Genomic DNA, 20,632 nt, shown 5'->3' with positions numbered 1-20,632 from the left:
TACTGCTGACCAGTCTGGCTTTACAATAAGCAGCAGACCCACCGAGGGTCTGGACCATCAAAAGTGACAGCAGAAGGTGGCCTTCTTAAAGGTTTAGCTGGCTGACTGTGACCAGGGACACCGTAAAGGGACATTCTGTGTTTGATGTCACCTACAGACGGACGGAGTCGGACTCGGTGCGAGCAAATGACCTCATAAAGTGGGCCTCGTCCTCAATCTCAAGGGGCCAAAGCCTGTAGACCCCACAAGGGAGAGGGGAACATTAAAGCGACCCCTGAGTCACAGGGCCAAAAGCAAAGCTTCTTAACATCATAATAATAATAATATTAATAAAAATAATAATAGTAATAATAATAATAAAAATAATGATAATAATAAACGTTACATAAGCAAACAAACAAAATCCACTAAACGAGGTAAATCAAAACCAGCTGTAGATCTGAACGTCCAAAAGCCGTAAAGGGGCCGAGGAGGAGCAGGATGATGAGTGGGTCCTGACATCTCAGCGCAGGGCTGCGGCCCCTCAGGTCTCGTCTGCAGGCGGACCACTCAGACTTGTGCTGGGCTCTGCACGTGTGGCATTGAGGACCCTTATGGACACAATAGCAGGGGGTCACAATGTGAGACGCCAACCTGGTAACGCCCAGTCAAATGTCACCAAAAGTAAAACACTGGTCCAAAGCAAACGTATCGGCGCTGCTTGAGGGGGTCGCATGACATCAATCTGTCACCCCGGGTCCAAAACACAAGCTGAGAAGGGGTGGGACTTGGGTGGTCTGTGGCATCATGTTCAGGTACATTCTGGCTGATGTGCCCCCTCTCATCCCTGGGTGGTAATACCAACCTTATCAAGGCCTCGAGGGAGCCCCCTACATAATGACCCCCTAAGTTCAAAGTGACTAACGTTATTAGACGAATAACAAATGAGCAGAGCACGAGTCACAGTGGCCTCTGCAAACAGATCAGAGTGTCACTCACAGTGCGGTGGTCTCCTTCCTTCACATTTCACCAAAGTTGGCCAGATCAGATCATCACCGGGGTCTTACAAACCGCTGCTCTGTGTCCCGAGACTCCCCACTTCTGCGCGGTCCTTAAACGTCGTGACGTCATTTACTGTATAACAATGACACAAGGTGGGCACCAAACAACACAAGTGACAATGGATACAAATCCTGATGACCTGTAAGGTCAGTTCCCAAAAACAGTGGAAGTTCAGTTCAAAGCCCCCCAGAAGATGAGGAAGCCTCCTCGTCAAAGGGTCCCATCAGACTCGTCGTATCCCAGGGTACTTTGCACGTCCCTAGCAGGGAGTTTCTCTCTTCCGGTAACATCTGACGTTCGTTGCATTTGAAAGCCCCTCCCCTCCTCAGGACGTCCCACCCTCCTCCTCCTCCTCCTCATCGGCCCATCCACAGGGCACCTTCTCTATTAGGTGCAGACCTCACCTCCACTTTGGGGCAAATTGAGAGGGAGACGACAAACAATAAGGGAGATGACGGCGACAACTCAGGTGGCAAGGGTCTCGGCTGGCATCCAGCAGGGGGCGCTGTGTGTTGGATTGGCCCATTGAGTGGACACTGATGGCTATTCCTGTCTGACTGGCCAGGGGGCGCTCTCTCCGTGGACACAGGTGGCTTCTCTAATGCCCCCCCCTTCCTTATTAATTAGTGTCCCCTCTTCTGTCTCCTTTTACAGAAGGTGTGCCCATTCCGCCGCCAGGCTTTACCTCGGGTGACATGGCGGCCCTCGGTGCCACACTGTCGGTGATTTTGGTCCTGTGCTTGGCAATCATTGGCTTCCTCATTTTTAAAGTCCATCAAGGACGAGGAGATTATGAGAAGATGGCCCGGGCGCGCACTTTCATCCACTCCATAGACAGAGTAAGTATGGTGGCAGGGTGACAGCTCTCAAGGTCACCTCGTCTGCTTTGTGAGGGTCTACGCTGTGAAAGGTGCCATATCAGGAGGAGACAGTCATGCTGGGGGTCCCTGAACACCTGTGGAGTCTGCTGGTCCCCCTCACCATCACCTACCCCTTGTGCCCATCATCCCTACCAACGTGGCCCACTGCACTGTCACCTGCCAGGCTGACTGATGTCCAGGTGGGGGTGAAGCTCAGACCTGATAAACCCCCCCATGGGCTACCATAAATGACAATGACATGTGAAGATGGAGGTCAGCACAACATAACCCCAGGTGACTGACTGGCGCCCAGGCGGACCCCCAACATGGGCGGACCTGCTGACCCTCTGAGCTCTCAGATGTGTCACCATGAGACCCCCATTGTGCTGTGCCAGCCACTGGCACCTCTAGGAGGATCCCCAAGCAGAGGTCAGTGGCTGACCTTGGTTGACCTCTGATATAGCGCCTTTCCACCTCATAATGACACAATACAGTGGTCTTAGTCTTTCTGCTTCCCCCCGCAGACTCCCGGAGGGTCAGCCACATCGACCGACCAAATTCAGTTTGTCAACGATGGCTACCAGGACGACGGAGACAAAGACGCTGGACAAACGAAGGCCACCGCTGATGAGACGGACAACGGGGTCCACCACATGGCTGACAGACTCGCCAACGGTGTTGTGGCCTCCGCTCTCGCAGCCTCAGCCGCCGCCACTGCTGCCGATGCCACCGATGTCAACAGCTTAGCCAACTCAGAGGGCAGCATCGGCGAGAAGGAAGTGAAGTCCATCCTGACCAAAGAGCGCAAGCCTGAGGACGGCTACAAGTCGGTGTGGTTCAAGGAGGACATCGAGCCCGACGCCAAGGTGGACGTGGTGATCATCAACGATGACGCTGAGGTGGATGAGGAAGAGGAGGAAGAGGAGGAGGAGGAAGACAGGGGCAGCGATGAAGATGTCACAGGGGGCCCCGACATGATGCCCCCCAGAGGACCCTCCGTCAGCTATGAGCCCCAAACACCCAATGCGGACTTCGAGCAGGACATCCTGTGAGCGCCACGGGGCACGGACTGGTCTCCTCTGTACAGCGTGGCAAACACAAAGACTTGAACCGCCGTGGCATACGGGACCCTCACCTTGAGATTTGACTAATTTATACGAGAATCAAGTGAGCCAGCTGGCTAAATCGATGTCGATATCCCAAATTGAAATAAATGAGTTCACTGTTGAAGGGCACTGCCAGCGGGCAAATGTGCATCTGTAAGGAGATTAATGAAGGTGTCAAGGTGGCTGGCATGCCATTATTTATACGGGATAATAAAGAGAGAAAAAAAGGGAGTGCCAGTGGGCACACAATATCACCGTCCAAGGGTGGGCCCGGTGCAGCAACATGCCAGTGAGCCCTAGACCTGCCAGAGTGTTGGTGAGTCTTCAAATGCCACATCAAATGCCATATATGACCACAGCAACACGCCAGAAGACACCAAAGCTCATAGTGTGCCAATGAGTTATAAATATGCCAGGATACCATTGAGACTTTAAATATCATTATAGGGTATTAACATGCCAGTGAGCACTGAAACACAAAGAACAAATGTGAAATAGCAAGGCATTAGAAATTTCAGGCCAGTCAGTGCCAGCGGGCACCAGACAGACCAATATGTTAGTGAGCCCTTAAATGGCGCATCTTATGAAACCTCACTGCACAGCAGCATGCCAACAGTCAACAAAACTCATAGGCCAGTGGTGTGCCAATGGGCATTAGACCTGCCATTGCTCCAGTGAAGCATTAAATACCACAACAGATGAAACATCAGAGCCCAGCAACATGCCAATGGGCACTTAACGTCCGGGCTTTAAATACCACAGTACACAAAAGTAAACTGGCAAAGCATGAGATACTTGAGCAGACACTAGACATGCCAGTGTGCACTGCAGCATGCCAGTCCATAGGTAACACATTAAATACCCAGGTCTAGCTACTGTATGTGCCAATAGGCATTGACAGTTCTAGTGCAGCGCATCCCAGTGTAAAGGCTGGGCACAAAGCAGATGCCCCAGTGGGGTTAATTTGCCCCATCTAACGATTTATCAGTGGGCAGTAAACATCCCAGTCAAATTGGGCATCATCAAACCTACCAGGTGTAGATGTGCCAAGTACAATAACCACAAGAGTGAGGCTATATGTCACTGGGCATGGAATATTAAAGTATAATAGTGGGGCAACAAGGCGATAGGCACCTCAGTCCAGCAGTGTGCCAGTGGGCACTAAACATGCCAGTTTCTTAGTGAGGCTTTAAATGCCAAGGCAGATGAAACATCAAAGTTGAGGAGCATGCCAGTGGGCACTGACCCTGACAGTTCACCAGTGAGCCTGCAAGGCATTACATACTTGTCCAACATGTGCCAGCTACCTTTAAACATGCCAGTGTGCCAGTATTACCAGTTCCAGTGCAGCTGTACCCAGTTAAACAGACCTACATTAAACAGACCAGCCTAACAATGTGCCAGCGGGCTGCAAACATACAGCAGGTCCAGCAGAAGACTGCTAGAAATGCCAGTTCATAAATGTGCCAGTGAGGCATAGAATAGCCAAGCACATTACCACAAGAGTACAGCGGTGTGCCCCTGGCACTGAATACCACAGATTAACAGCAAGGAAGCAGGGCATTAAACAGCAGTGTGCCAGCCAGCCCTAAACAAACCAGTCTAAAAGTGTGCCAATAGGATTTTAAAATGCCATTACAGCAGTGTGCCAGCAGGCTGAGGACACCCCAGTCAAACAGGAGGGTATTAAATATGCCAGCTTACAGATGTGCCACCTCAACTTAAAAGCGCCACTGGGCACTGAATATAACACTTTAAGAATGGACAAGTGGGACAACAGACACCCCTGTCCAGCAGACTGGCATTAAACATGGCAGCACATGGAAAAGCCAGTGTGCCAGTTTGTACCAAGCATGAGGGTGTAATAGATGTCCAGGACAGCGGCACTGAACAGAAATGCCAGCTGGGCTTTAGACTCCCTGCCCCCATAGAGCGCCAGCAGGGTGCTACATGTGCTCCTCCGGCGTTCTGAAGCACATGGCATTCCGGGCTATGGTCAATCATGCCCACTCCACTCGGGGAACTGAGAAGAAGGAGGCCATTTGCTCTTCATTGGCAGAAGGCAGATGGGCATTTAGAAAGTGAGTGGCACAGAGCCGCGTGGGTGAGACCAGGCAAGAGAGTGGGTACATAGTATCACCTGCTAAGTGCCAGCTGGGCCAGGGAAGCACAACATGTGGCCTTAGGTGGCTGTATACGGGCACGACGTCCCCCCGTGTGTTCATCTACCCACCCTTCTCTCCTTTCACTTGTCTGCCACCTTTTCTTTGCCCTCTTTTGTCACCAAGGGGGTCACAGCAGGGCATCACCCACCAGTCTATCATAGGACTCGATCAACTGAAAGCCAATGGAGCAGACTGGAGTGTCAGGAGGAGGCTGGCACAGAGATGATAACACACGGACACAGCAGGTGGTACAAACATGACAAGGCAGAGCAAAGTCATGGATGTGGGCAGTTGGGTGACCTTGTCATTCTCGAGTTCCTTCCCAAACCCAAAGCCCCCCGAAGTCACTCAATTACTCATCTTACTCCCCCCCACCCATTACTTGAAGCCCCAGAGTCGTCACGGAGGAGCAGCCAAGTGCCCAACGGGTTAACGCTGGGCGAGGAGAGAAGGCATTTCGATCTTTGGACTTCCTTTACTGAGGTGGCCTCTTTCTGGCTGACTAATGGTGGGCACTCATGTCATCATAAACTGGGCAGGGTGGCATTTCATTCTGACTCTCACGGTTACTTCCTTAAACACCCACAGCAGACCACTTTGGGTTTCTCCTATCAGTATGCCCCCCAGTGGCGACCTCCAGGCTGAGAGCCCTGACAGCTGGCCAGCAATGTGGGGGTCCCTTTAAGAGATTCAGGGTCACTGGGTGTTGGGGTGACTTGGCTGGCTGGTGGTCTAAAATGAAATCAGAGGAAGCTGTGCAGGTGCCCTGGCACTCCAGACAGGTGATGGTGAGAGTTGGCAGTGCCAAGCTGTTAGAGCACCTCGTGGAGCTGAAGAGCGGGCAGTAGTAGTGACAGCAGGGGGCTGCAGCCGTGGGATTAGATACGTCCATCCAGGCTGACATGCCACTGTGCCAGGACCTCGTAGAGTGTGTTGCCTTCCTGGTGGGCACATCAGGAGTAAATGCTGGCTGGATGCCCACAGTGCCAAAGAGCTAGAAGCTCCAGAGCCCGCCATCTGAACGGCTGTCGGTGCCCACAGCTGGCCCGTCACGGCGGCTCGTTTCAGCACATCAACTTCTGTGAGGGTCTGCTGCCCTCTTGTGGCCCTTTGTGAAAGTGCAACAGGGCGAGCTGTAGGCCTGCAGCCTTCTCGGAGCAGAGGCTCGGCGTGGCTGTGGCGTGTCTGTGGCCCTCGGGCACTCCGGGCTCTCCGGGCATTCCGGGCACTCCGGGCTCTCCAGGCTCTCCGTGTTGGTCTTGTTGGCGGCGACTCAACCAGCAGCTTAAGGCTTACGAAAAAATAAATAAATAAATAAAAAAGACAAAAGGCTCATCTGTTTGGTAAAAAAAATAAAAAGATTAGGCGGATTTCTAGGGGCCGAGTGAGGACAGCCCACCTGAAACTTCAGAAGGTCACAAGGAGATTGGACTGGACTTGAAATGAAGGAGCGGGGCACAGAGGACCTTGAAGTTCATGACACGGCGGACCTCCATAATGGTGGGGATCGAGGAGTGACTGACCCTCCGAGTGGGCTGGGAGACACAGCCGGTGATCGGTGAGCAGGTCTGGCTCAGATGGACAGATGAGATTATATAGCGCCTTTCTCAGGGTCATTGGCGAGGACTGACCCCTCACCCTACTTGCTACGGCCACACGTCCTGGATATGCACCCCCACACTCTGTTTTATATAAATATTCAACAAAAAGAATGAGTACCACCCATACTCCCCCCCACATGAGTGAACTGGGAGGACCCCCCTGACTTACCGCACCTGCCTGTGCTCAGACCGTGTGTGGCACATCTGTAGGTGACAGTGTCACAGGTGACATCCTGTGTGAACCCAAGCACTTACACCCTTCACGTATAGAACAGATGGGCAAAACACTGAAGGACACACAAAGCAAAACTTAACTGGGTGGCACAGCAGCTAAAGGGTCTTGGGTTCAAATCTTGGCCCAGTCCCCATCTGCCTGGTGTCTGCATGTCCACTCTTGGTCTTTGTTGGTCAAGCTGTCTGCCTACTGTGCCCTCTGTTGGACTGGCATCCCATGCAGGGTTTGTTCCTCCTTCTTTGATTTTTTTTTTATATAGCGCCTTTCCGATGCACAATGCCGCTGCTTCTTTGATGCCCTGACTTCACATTAGCTGATCAGATGCTGAATGAGTTGCAGTGGCGCCCCCTCATGTTTTGTTTGTGCCCCACTTTCCTGAGTGACTGAGGTGACACCACAGAACATGACAGGGAGTGGAGACGCATCTGACAGTCTGAGCACAGAAGGGGGTCCCGGCCCAGCATCGGGGTCTCCAGGCAGAGTCTTCACCATTGTTCGTCTTGACTTGGGTGGCACACTGGGCACTGGGTTGGACATCTTAAGAGCGCCGTCACAAAGGGGCAGAGCGTAAAAGGGAGTGTCTCTGTGGTGAAATGTGGACAGCAGCCAGTGCCAGCCACAGGGGACAGTGACAGACTTTAGTGACACCTGTGGTGGGCCTTGCCTAGCAACAGCAAAGCAACCAACAACAAAACCCCTCAAAATGGCGCCAGGCCCACAGAAAAAAGAAAATGGTCTCACGGGAGATTGCGACTCGTTATAAACCTTCATTTCTGGAGGTCAAAGGGTAACAAAGGCCTGATCAGGGTTCAAATGAGCAGCTCAGTCAGACAACGAAGAGCGCCCCCTGGTGGTGCCATGGAGGACAAACCAGACTTGGATGTTGTGTTGTGTCTCCATGTCTTCTGCTCTGCTAGCAGCGGCCAGCAGTGGGCACCGTTGTGGGCTCTTGTGTCAAAACCAAAAGCAGACAATGCAGCACGCTGATCAAGCTTTGCAATGGTGTGGGGTGGTCTCGGGTGGTCCAGAACGTCTCCACGAGCTCCTCAAAGGCATCGCTCAGCCCTCTCATTTCATACTCGGGAGTTTCCTCCACATTTGATGACCTTACTGACCTTCACTCCACGGCGGCTCTGGGGCGTCTCGATCACTCTGCCCACCAGGCCAGGTGGTCTCCACACATTTGTGGTTGGTTTGACAGGTGGGGTCAGTCGTTTGAAGTCGTTTTTCTCTCACAGGCCCACTCAAGTGTTTCCCAGACCCCTGGCAGATGTCTGCAGACGGTCAGTCATCATGAAAGATGAGCGTATCGAAGCTTCATCCGTGGATGGCAGCAAGCGAAACCTCCAAACGGGCACCAGAGTCCTCTCAACCTTGGGCCAAGTGCCACTGATTGGGTGGTCTTACACGGCCTCATAAGAGAAGACGACGTTACAGCTCATCTACGGTATCCACTGCAGCTGGCATCAGTCCCAATGTCATCAGCGGGGCTTTCACCAGGGCACCGACACACCCACCTGTCCGCCCCACATGTCAGAGATGCCCGGATGAATTCCTCTTACCCAGTTGATCTCAGATCTTTCATAAGAAACATTCAAACTTCGAGATGTCGACGTAAACAAAACTTCTGTGCACTTCAGCCATCTCAGACTATCAATGCCTGGACACGCTTGCCCTCTGTTGGCATCTTCAGGTCACGTTTGGTGAGCTGTGACACATGGCATTCAGTCCACTTGTCACTCGTCTGTTTGGCTAACAAGTAAGCCGTCCCAGAATGCCCTTGGACGCACCTTGGAGAAGCCCCTCTGTCGCCTGCGTGACTGGCTGCTGGTTGGCATGGGTGGCAGAGCAGAGACACAACAGGAGGTGCCATGCTGGTAACTGGAGGGTGTCTGTAGTTACCAGCATGGGTAGGTGGGCACCTGCAGGCCATGAAGTACAACAGTGTGGGGACACTGAAGCAGCAGAAGAGAGACCAGTGTCATGGGAGATGGGGCGCAGCTGGAAGACCACCTCAGGAAACAGCAGAGACCCCCATGTGCAGCTGGTGGGGTCCTGCTCTCTTTTAAGGAGGGCAAGTGGTAAAGGAGCTCTTTACTCTTCATCCTCTGCATGGACACCATCATGGCGGACCCCCAGATGTCACATCTGTGGACACTGTGGTACGCCGATGACGTCATGTGCTCCACACGCACATGAATGAGAGTGGGCATCGGCTAAAAAATCAAGAACGTGACATGTGACAAACAGCGCTGCGTGTGTCGGTGGACAAGACCTCCACAGAGTCACCGAATTCAAAGACTGGAGCTCGCTGGTCCTCCTCGACGGTGACACCTTTCTGGACGCTCGAGCACAAGCCACTGCAGTGTGGCTCAAATGTGACCTCTGGGACAGGACAGCTGACAGAACTGTCATCGTGTACACAGTGGAGCGTCGGCCAGTGACTGTGAAACACGATGGACATGCAGCTGTGCCGCTGGACACTTGGGCTGACGTGGCTGAGGGGCATAAGAGGGACACCAACTACCGAGAAGATGCGTGAAGCCCGCCTCCGGCGGTCTGCCACACTGACCAGAAGATACACGACGGGTAACTGCTGCCCCCAAAGACACCCGACTAGGACAAGTGCAGTGTGACGTGCTGAAGAGCGGACCCTCAAAACAAATGTTAACAAAGAAGAGGAAGAAGGAAGAGGAGGATGAGGAGACAGTAGTGGGGCAACCAAGGGTGTTGGGGCAAATAAATGAAAAACAGAGCCAGAACCACCAAGGAGATGGCTTCTGGTGACATTAGGGACATCTGCAGCACTGGGGGGGGGGGGGGGGTTCCAGGAATGGCTCTGGTCTCACGGCTCCTCGCAGTCAGTAGACCACCGAGTTCGGAGTCAGGAGGTAAGTTGGGGCAAAGGCTCCACCGGCAGCGAGGCAGTGAATGGAGACAAAGAGAAAGACTTGGGGACGCGGCCAGCACCGTGGTGTCCCCTCTGAGGTGGCCCTCCATTCCTGACTGACAGTGATGTGACCCTGTGGCGGTGGGTCTGGGGGTCTTCTTCGTATTTGGTACTTTACTGTGGACACTTTGATTGGAGTTTCAGTCGTTGTTTGATGTTCTCCTTGTCCTCCTTGTTCAGGGGGTTTTAGAGGTCACGGGGTCCCGTTTCTCGATTTGACCTCGTTATATTTAAATTACGTTCTCCCGTGACGCCATTTTGGAAGTTGTTTTCACAGTTGCTTGCTGACGTTACACAGGACGGCCGTGACGTGCGACGGTATAAAGGGGGGCACTGAGCGTGTCGCGGCTTGTCCAAGGTCGTGGATTCACCTTAAGGGGGTCTCTGGTGTTACTCTTTGTGCATCATTAGAGTCCCTGGTTGTGAAATCTTTAATTTGGCCCCGTCTTTGGGCTTCACCTCTGGGTTCTCTTGCTGCGTCCCCCCAGCTAGGATTTCGCCTTTCTCGATTCTCAATTCCCCAGGAGTTTCTACTTCTCATTTCTCTCGCCCCCCTGTGCAGTCAGGACACAGATTAGACCCCCCGTTGGGACTCGTGTGAAGAATCAAAGACTCCCGTTTCCAGGTCAGAGGGGACCTCGGCCCACCCGGACTAAAAAAAAATATAAACAGGCCAGCAAGCTTAACGGGCATCACAGGGCAACTAATGGAGGGAATTCCTAAGGAAAAGACGGCGGGTTGGTACAACGGGTTCAAGACAACGAAGGTGACGTGTCACCGAGGGGCTGCAATTCACTGAGGACCCAACTAGAGGGTACAATGGGGGGGGGGGGGGGCACAAATCATCGGCTTTAGCTGGACCACTGGAGGAGGGGCAGTCTGTAGGGGCGGGGACAAACACAAGAAGCAAAGGATTATGGGGAGGTGACGCTTTCACAATTAGGAGATGTCGTCCAGCAGGGGTCAGTGTGGAGGGCACGGCTGCCCTTTGGAATGTATAACCAAAAAGCTGGTGAAGTTGGCACATGATGCCACGCTGGGCGGACTGGCAGATCATCAAAAATCAGCTAAAATGTAACGGAGGGACTTGGTGTGGGCAGATTTGTGGACGATGACATTTAATGTCAGTAAATGTAAAGAGTGACACATAGGAAGTGAAAATGTGAAGGTCTGAACACACAACGGGGGGTCTGACAATCGAGAATCCACCTTATGTGACAGACTTAGGAGTCACCAGCCATCGTTGAGAAGGAGGTTATATAGCGCCTTGACGTCCTCTCCTGGAGTGCCGGGCGCAGACACAGCAGCACCAGAGGAAGGCCACAGAGAAGGTCAGGGACTACGAGGTCCGAGGGGACACTGAAGGGAGACTGAGAGGTGACTCAAGTGTCCCACGTCAGTTAAACACGTTCCACCTGATCCTTTCGAGAACATGGCGACGCGGTTACAAAACTGTCAACGGCTTATTTTGTACAAATGTCGTGAAGTTTTTGAACCACAAACATATGAAATAAACTGTAGTGTGGGGGCCAGTGGGGCTTTAGGGACATTCACCATGGGACACGGTTGGTGACCTGGAGCTTGTTGGGCCAAGTGGCTCGTTCTTGTCACACTTTTCTAATGTTCTGACTTCCTTCCTCGTGCCCAGCACTGCCCCGTGGCTGCTGAGGTGGGCACCGACGCATTCCAGGCAGAATGGCACCCAAAATGAACAAACAGCTGGGACTTTGCTCGAGTTTCTCACGTTAAACTTCGGGCCAAACCTGTGGGGCTGCTGCCCTGTTGCCATCTCCAATGGGCACGAATGCCACCCTGGTCATCTTTGAACCCCACTCCCCGTCTAGAGGCAGCCCACCCATGCCAAGAGAATCCTTCAAAAAAAGGGAAAGAAACAGGAGTTCTTAGACAACAGAAGTAATTCTATTAAGCATTTAATTTAATTCTCTGAACACATAAAACTGACGAGACTCTGCATGTCTGCCAAGGCAGCTCACGACTTTAAAAAAAAATCCCAGCCAAAGTAACCAACCAAAGTTTGCCCCAACAAGTCAAATAAAACAATTTCTCAAATAAAATCCGCAAACACCACCCTGAAAAACAACGTGTCTCCTCAGAAAGAGAAAGAACAAAAATAAAATCCAAAAACTTGGAACTAAATCAGGCGAGATTGAGATCAACTTATTGCTACGGGGCAGGATGGCGTTGGGGTAACGGAAACCGAATGTGTGCAGCTGTCGGACCCCCGCAGCCCAGAGGGGCCTTATTTGGATTTCGCAAAGCCCACGCGATTGTTGTCTCTGTCAAACTCCGTGTAATACTGGCCGATAAAGACGTCTCCCAGAATCCACAGGGGTCCGGCTGGGGCAGGAATGTCAAGTCCCATGAAGCCACTGAGGCACACCGTCTGACCAGCTGTGCTCTCCTGGGGGAAGAAAAAGAAAGACGACGTCAATAAAAGGACAGCCACCCGCAGGCCGAGGACCGGCGCTGTGATAAAGTCTTTGCCCCCCCCCCCCCCCCCCCCCGGCACATGCCACACGTCCCCAGACCGTCACACAAACTGAAGACTCGAGAGTCGGTTTAAAATCCGAGGGTACAGTAAAGGCACCTCGACGCTTCCAGCCATTCCACACGACGCCGTCAGGTCGACAGGGGGAGGCAGAGGTCTCCAGGACTCTCTGAACAAATCCAAATCCTATTATGGGATGTCATCTGCTGCTGCATTCTGCTCTGTTCTTCTAAGATTCCTATTGCACTATTGTCTTGTATTGACCCCCCCTTCTCTTTGACACCCACTGCACACCCATCCTACCTGGAAAGGGGTCTCTCTTTGAACTGCCTGTCCTGAGGGGTCTTCCATTTTTTTCCCCTACAAGGGTCTTTGCTTGTCTTCTTAGAGAGTCAAGGCTGGGGGGCTGTCAAGAGGCAGGCAGGGCCTGTTAAAGCCCATTGTGCGATTTTGGGCTACACAATAATAAATTGTATTGTGTTTTGTAGTTGTGAATCTTAGCCCACCTTTCTTTGCCGAGGATTGCGAGGGTCAACTGCTCAACCCAGTAACGGCCCTCAATGCTCCCCTCTTCTGACTTGCATTGCAATGCTGCACTCAACACGGTTATTAGAACATTAGAACACTCTAGACGAGAACAGGCCATTCAGCCCAACAAACCTCGCCAGTCCTCTCCACTTATTTCTTCCAAAAAACATCAAGTCGAGTTCTAAAAGTCCCTCAAGTCCTCCTGTCCACCACACTACTTGGTCGCTTATTCCAAGTGTCTATCATTCTTTGTGTAGAGAAAAACTTCCTAATGTTTGTGAGAAACTGACCCTTCACAAGTGTCCAGCAGTGTCCTCGTGTTCTTGATGAACTCATTTTAATGTCACCGTCTCGATCCACTGGACTAATGCCCTTCATCACTTTAAACCCTTCAGTCAGGTCTCCTCTTCATCTCCTTAAGGCTCAGCTCTTTTCATCTTTCCTCCTAACTCATCCCCTGTAATCAGCCCAGTTGCTCTTCTCTGGACCTTCTCTTGTGCTGCTATGACTTTATGGAGACCCAAACTGCACCCAGGACTCCATTTGAGGCCTCACCAGTGTCTTATAAAGCTGAACAGAACCTCCTGTGACTTGTACTCCACACATCAAGGCGCTATATAACCTGACATTCTGTTAGCCTTCTTAATGGCCTCTGAACACTGTCTGGAAGTCGATTGCTTAGAGTCCACTGTGACTCCTTAGTCCTTCTCATAAGGTGGACTCTCGATTTTCAGATCCCCCATTGTGTATTCAAACCTCACATTTTTACTTCCTATGTGTCATTCTTTACATTTACTGACATTAAATTTCATCTGCCACAAATCTACCCAAGCCTGTCTGCTGTCCAAGTCCTTCTGTGATGATATAACGGATTCCAAATTATCTGCCAATCCACCTCTCTTGGTATCATCTACCCACTTCACCAGCTTGTTCCTTATATTCCTATCTAAATCATTTATAGATCTTAAAAATAGCAGCGGCCCCATCACTGCCCCCTGCTGGTCACCACTCTTAACATCACCCAATTCTGATGAGGTTCCTCACACCGTCACCCTCTGCTTCCTGTGTCTGAGCCAATTCTGCACTCACACCCTGAACTGCCACTTCTTTTAGTTTGATGCCCACCCTCTCATGTAACACCTTATCAAATGCTTTCTGAAAGTCCACATCAATAATCTCATCTGCTCCACTCTGGTTATATCCTTTGGTTCTTCCTCATAAAATTCCAGCCTGTCAGTAAAACACGACCTCCCTCTTCTGACCCCACACTGACTGCCCTGTCCATGTCAGGTGTTGCTCCATCTTCTCCTTAATAATTCCTTCTATTCATCTTCCTGTGATGCCCATTACGCTTACTGGTCTGTAGCTACTTGGCTCTGCCCAGTCACCCTTTCTGAGTGGGCAGTGACTTCCTATAAATCTGTGTCATGTGTTTCTATCTGCACTCGCTGACGTCATTATGAACTCGGTGGTAAATCTTATCTGCTCCTGGTGATTTGTTTAATCTCCGCTGCTCTTCTCTCTCTACATTTCTAAATCCCTCAGCACCTCCTTAGTAGTCCCTGTTACTGCTGCAGGTTATCCACTTATTTACTTGTAAATACCTCAGATAAAACCTGAGTTTAGGGGGTCCACTATTTCCCTGTCTGTATCTTTACTATTCCTGATGCACTTCACCTCCTCTTTCACTACTAAGAGTCTCTTATGGTCGTCTTTCTCCTTCTCTGTTATTCCTCTCCAACTGTCTCTTAGCCTCCCTGATCTCCTTCTTGATGGTTGCCCTCACCTTCTCATACGCTCTATGATTCACTTTGAAGTCGCTATTCTTATTCGTTTTATTCGTCTGTTTTTTCCTTTTTTAACTCTTTATTAACCCGCTGTGGAGTGTTTTTTGATTTCCTATTAATTCTAATGGAGGTCTGTTCCTGTCCCGCATTACATTTCTAAACCTGCTCCACTGCTCCTCGAGTGTCTCCACACTAACAGCTTATCCCGGTCCGTCCTCCTTAGACTTTGCCACATCTGCTCATAATTTGCATCTTCATTCAGTTTTTAGTCTTTGCCTCTGCACTCTTATAAAACACTGAGAACTGTATGGTCATGTGACCCTAGTGGTCCAATCACCTCTACACCCCATATTCTATCTTAATTACTACAAACTACTAAATCCAGATGGGCTTGAACCCGTCTTGGTGCTCTGATGTTCGCTATGACCTCTCTACCCTTATTGCTATTTCATTTTATCGTCCTCGTTCTTTTTCTATTTTATTTCTGTTTTTTAATTACACTTGTAAGGTAGCCTCGAGTGTTAAGAAAGGTGCCTATTAAATAAAGTGTATTCTTCTTCTTCTTAATTCAGGTTCTGTCACAGCATCTCAGCACGGTGCAGAATCTGAACTGAGTTTCCTGTGAGTCACACAGGTGTAGGTTTGAGCTCCTTGTCCTGCTGGATAACAACCCCATGATGCTTTGCTTCAGAGATTGGCCATTGTCCTCGAGAGCATTCAAGCCCACAACTCTGTTAATAAACGTCAAGCTTTCCAGGTCAAGAAGCAGCAAAGCATCCCCAGACCATCACCCCCCGTGTTTTACTACAGGTCTGGTGGTCTCGCATACTGCGGCCCCGGTCTCATCCATTAAGCTCTGCTTTTAGCCCCTCTGTCCATGGAGTATTATTCTGATCAGAAATGCACACCGAGCACCGATGTTCCTTTTGAATGGCAGGGGTGTCCACCTTGCTGCTTTCCCATGAGCCCCCATTGTTCCACAGGCTCTTTCTTCTTCTGCTAGCCGAGCCGAAGCCGGATAGTCCTGCAGTCCTTGTTGACCGAGTCTTTGTTGTGCCCTTGTGGTCAGGTGGTCTTGTTCTGAATGTTCTCCGTGTGAGATGATGTACTGGAGCCTTCGAATTGGCTTTGCAACTTCCTCCCGACTCCTACATTTCAACAACTGGTCTCCTCGCCTCTTCTACAACTTCATTTGATCAAAGCCTGCTGTTCTTCCTCTTGGTGGTGAGGGTCAGCATATGGTGGGCATGACATTTAACAGGTCTGGCTGTGTTCAGTCAGCAGATCTGAATTAGAGGATCTAAGGGGGCACTAACCTTTTCACAGGTGTCAGACAAGTTTAAAGCAGAAATTTCAAAATGGCGATTAACGTACAAAAGTAGAGGATATCAGGAAGGTGGAAGCCCCTTTTCCAGAGCACTGCAGTCGTTTCCAGCCCCTGACATTCGTTGCTCAAACCTCAAAACCCAAGCGGATTTCCTGTGACTGCAGGCGGCCTCTTTTTATTTTATTTTATTTTATTTTTAGTTTAACCAACACACAGTCACAGCGCCAGTCGCGTACTGAGAGCCAGCGGCCTTTCATTTGCTTAAACGCACGTGTGACCCCCTTGACTGCAGTAACCGGACCCCCCGGCCCCTCACCTTCAGGATATACTGCTCTCCAGTCAGTGTGTACACCTGACCTCCCACTTTAAAAGAGATGGCAGGAAGGGAAGAAACTTTTTTGCAGTCCACCATATACTGAAAGAGAAAAAACAAAGACAATCCTGTGAGGAGGAGCTCAAGCAACGCAGTCAGTCCGGAACGTTCTAACCCACTGATCAGGGTCACGGGGGTCTGCTGCAGCCTATCCCAGGGCGGAAGGCAGGAACAAACCCCGGACAGGGCGTCAGACCACCCCAGTCATGCAATCCACACTTGACGTATTTATGACGGGCTCAACAAGCACGTCTGCCCACTGGCGCGGCCCGTGATGCCTGATCAATAATTAAAGACGTTCAGTCACATTGTCTGCCACCAGTTACCTGTGCACACTGAAGTGTTTGTCACTTCTGTCACATATCAGCAATGCTGGTGGCCTTCACTTTAGACAACTGCAGCAGCGAGCAGGTTAGCAGCCGGACCCCTGGGGGCCATCGTGGACTCGACTTACCTCGCCCTGGATGAGTGGGAAAGCTCCGATGGCCTTCTGCAGGGCCTTGACTTCTGCCGATGGGCCTGTGATGAGAGACGTTCCTGTGTCCACGATGGCCTCACAGCCCTCCTGGCACAGGGACAGCTGACTGCCCACCATCACCCTGCAGGAGAATAAATGGAAAAGCTAAAACTCGAGGCGCTCTGTGTGAACCGTTTAAGCATACGGGTGCATCGCAATAAATTAGAAAATCTTCAAAAATGTATTTTAGTGAGTCAATTCACAAAGTGAAGCTCGTATATTCTATTGACTCATTACACACAGAGCGATAGATTTCAAGCGTTTATTTCTTTTTATTTTGCAGATTATGACCTGCAGGTAATGAAAACTCAAAGTGCAGCATCTCAGAAAATTAGATAATTATGTAAGACCAATAAAAAAATGATTATTAATACAGAAATGTTGGCACTCAATACTCAGTCGGGGCTCCTTTGGCATGAACGACTGCGCCAATGCGGCGTGGCATGGAGATGCTCAGCCTGTGGCACTGCTGAGGTGTTATGGACGCCCAGGAGGCTTTGATCGCTGCCTTCATCTCGGCTGCATTGTTGGCTCAGCTGTCTCTCATCTTCCTCTTCCTCATAGATAGGTTTAGGTCAGGTGAGTTTGATGGCCAATCAAGCTCCGTGATACACACCATGGTCATCAAACCAGGTGTTGGTACTTTTGGCAGTGTGGGCAGGTGCCAAGTCCTGCTGGAAAATGAAATCCGCATCTCCATAAAGCAGAGGTGCCCATGAAGTGCTCTAAGATGTCCTGGTAGACGTCTGGCTGAGCTCACTATGGACTTGATAAATAAGACACAGTGGAGCAACACCAGCAGAGGACAGGACATGACTGCCTGTGGAAACTTCACACTGGACCTCAAGGAACTTGGATTCTGTGTCTCTCCACTCCTCCTCCACACTCTGGGACCTATGACTTTCATCTGAAAGGTGGACTTTGGACCACTGAGCTGTTAACAGTCCAGTCCGTGTTCTCCTTAGCTCAGGTAAGACGCCTCTAACGTTGTCTCTGGTTGACACCAGGAATGCTGTGATAGTTGTAGCTCATGGTGTGTGGTGAGCTCTTGAAGCTCTGACTCCAGCCCCAGTCCACTTCTTGGGAATGCCCCCCCAAATTCTTCACAATCCTCTCAAGTATGCTCTTAGCCCTGTTGCTTGTGCCCCTTTTTCTGCTGCCCCATTTTTTCCTTCCACCCAACTCTCCATTAATCTGCTTGGACACAGCACTCTGTGAAGAGCCAGCTTCTCCAGCAGTGACCTTTTGTGGCTGAGGGTCTCAATGACCGTCTTCTGGACGACTGTCAATGATGGTGTGGCCTACTGAAGCAGACCGAGAGACCATTTCAGGGCTCGGGACCCCTTTGTTGGTGTTTTGGGTTCATTAGCCGAGTGGCCTGGCACACCAGGGGTCTACAATATTGAACTTTGTCACAATATTCTAATTTTCTGAGATACTCATTTTGTGTTTTCATTACCTGCAGGCCATAATCAGTAAACACTTGAAATATATCACTCTGTGTGTAATGAATCTGTATGATATACGAGTTTCTCTTTTTCAATTGAATTACTGAAATAAACAAACTTTTTGATGATTTTCTAATTTATTGAGATGCACCTGTCAGCAAGTAGCAGACCAGCCATCTGAACGCCTGCAATGAAGACATCAAATGCTTCTAATGTTTAAATCAAATCTTCTAATATTCTCTAACGAGATGGTTTTAAAGTCCCACTTGTGAGAATGTCACATCTCTACAGAAGAGAAAAAGGAAATGATGGCAGCAGAAACAAAAAAACGGTCAGCGGTGAGCCGCACGCGGCGTGTGGAGACTGTGACATGAAGTGCACGCCATTAATCTTCACATCAGACCATCTCGAAATGAACAGCACGTCCAGGAAACGCACCCTCTTGAGCAACGGGTAGATGTGAAAAATCTGCTAACAAGCAGAGCAACAGACGGCACTTCAGAAACCCCTGGAGTAAAAGGGCACTCGACGCCTCTCCATTCGTACCCCAAAGCGCCGCTGGGCATGAATCTGAATGTAAGCAGCGAATGTGGCCAGCGTGCCAAGGGCTGCTGGCTTAGAAGAAGAAAGCCCCCTGTAATGGTGGACTGTCTGAGTAGCGCTGAACAGGTAGAGGACCTCCCTCTGTCTGTCTGTCTGTCTGTCTGTCTGTCTGTCTGCAGCCTCAGGTGCCTCCTGTGGTTCTGTTGCTAAGCAAACAGTGGGAGACATCACTAAAACGTCACTGACCAATCACGAATGGCATCCCTCTGAAGTCTGCATGTGTGGGGGCCCCAAGGATCACAAAGACCTTTCACTGAACATACCCTCAATGTTATATAGCGCCTTTACACACTGAACTAAGACATCTGACAGCAGCGGACTCTAGAAGAAGGCATAAACGTCTCTGACAGGCGGACTGCGCGGTGCAGACAAGTCTTCACGTTACGATTGCACTGCTGATTGCAATAAGACTTGTGGTACGACAAAAAAAAAAAATGGCAAAGATGACTTCTTGTAATGTGACAAACAAACCAAAAAAACCTCCAAAAGCAAAGACCTGAAGACATTGAGACACACAAACTGAACTTAGCTTATAAGTCACGGCACTATTAGACTAAAGAGATCTGCCATAATGACCACCGTGAGTCACTCGCTGCAGGTTAGTCCTCCAAGTTACGTGAATTCCTCATAAGGAAGATTCAATCATCTCCTCAAGGGCTGACTCAACGGGGAATGATTTAATAATACAAATACTAATGACTGAGTGGCGGCACGGTGGCGCAGTGCCTCGCAGTAAGGAGACCCGGCTGGGTTTGCTTCCCGGGTCCTCCCTGCATGGAGTTTGCATGTTCTCCCCGTGTCTGCGTAGGATTCCTCCCACAGTCCAAAGACATGCAGGTTAGGTGCACTGGTGATCCTTAATTGTCCCTAGTGGGTGTGCGTGCCCTACGGTAGACTGGCACCCTGTTGGGGATTTGTTCCTGCCTTGTGCCCTGTGCTGGCTGGGATTGGCTCCAACAGACCCCCCATGACCCTGTGTTAGGATATAGGGGTTGGATAATGACTGACTGACTGACTAATGACTGAAGCTTGAAACATCTCAATAGTATTCAACCAGTGCACAACCAGTGAACAGTCGCAGGATGGAATTCTGCAAACCGGCTCACCAACAACTGCTCTCATATTTTAAGTGTGCATTGGCATCGATGCTCTTGCCCAACTTGTGAATGTTGTGAAAAGCCTTTAGCTTGGGTGGCACACTGTGGTTCTCCTCTGTGCTCTTCAACTTGTTTCCTGCACCTTTGCCTCTTCTATTATCATCCATGTGGTGAGTGCACTGGAAGTGGCCACCAGTAAGGCACCAGTAAGGGACGACTGCCTTTGCGGCTGGTTGGGGAACAGCATGGCACGTGAAATGTACGTTTCTGTCAAACCAATGAGTATCTAATGCAGGGGTGTGCAACTCAAGTCCTGGTGGGCCGCACTGGCTGCAGGTTTTCATTCTAACCATCTTCTTCATTAATGACCAGTTCTTGCTGCTAATTCACTTCTTTTGCCTTTGTGTTAATTAACGTAACTCAGACCCCTAAGTTGTTTCTTTTTCCTTAATTAGCAGCCAAACAGTAATGAGACACAAAACGAG

At 50.4% G+C, this 20,632-nt stretch overlaps 2 protein-coding genes across 8 annotated transcripts in view; one reads left to right on the top strand and one right to left on the bottom strand.

Annotated features, from left to right (window-relative positions):
• cdhr5b (cadherin-related family member 5b) overlaps positions 1–3,136 on the top strand; it is a 28,190-nt gene extending 25,054 nt beyond the window's left edge. For all 7 annotated transcript variants that reach the window (XM_051923452.1, XM_051923451.1, XM_051923450.1 and 4 more), the window contains 2 exons: positions 1,696–1,880; positions 2,426–3,136. In XM_051923452.1, coding sequence (XP_051779412.1) covers positions 1,696–1,880; positions 2,426–2,953 — 713 coding nt within the window. In that variant the 3' untranslated portion in view covers positions 2,954–3,136. The remainder of the gene's footprint in view (positions 1–1,695; positions 1,881–2,425) is intronic.
• An 8,737-nt stretch (positions 3,137–11,873) lies between these two features.
• The window catches only part of ctsd (cathepsin D), a 43,063-nt gene continuing 34,304 nt past the window's right edge, over positions 11,874–20,632 (bottom strand). The window contains exons 7-9 of the mRNA XM_051923502.1: positions 16,937–17,081; positions 16,426–16,524; positions 11,874–12,380 (exon numbers count right to left, since the gene is read on the bottom strand). Coding sequence (XP_051779462.1) covers positions 12,219–12,380; positions 16,426–16,524; positions 16,937–17,081 — 406 coding nt within the window. The 3' untranslated portion in view covers positions 11,874–12,218. The remainder of the gene's footprint in view (positions 12,381–16,425; positions 16,525–16,936; positions 17,082–20,632) is intronic.

The sequence above is a fragment of the Erpetoichthys calabaricus genome, chromosome 2 (genome assembly GCF_900747795.2).
Source record: "Erpetoichthys calabaricus chromosome 2, fErpCal1.3, whole genome shotgun sequence".
NCBI classification, from domain to species: domain Eukaryota; kingdom Metazoa; phylum Chordata; class Cladistia; order Polypteriformes; family Polypteridae; genus Erpetoichthys; species Erpetoichthys calabaricus.
Note: the sequence above shows the minus strand (reverse complement) of the source record. Positions and strands in the feature narration are given on the sequence as shown.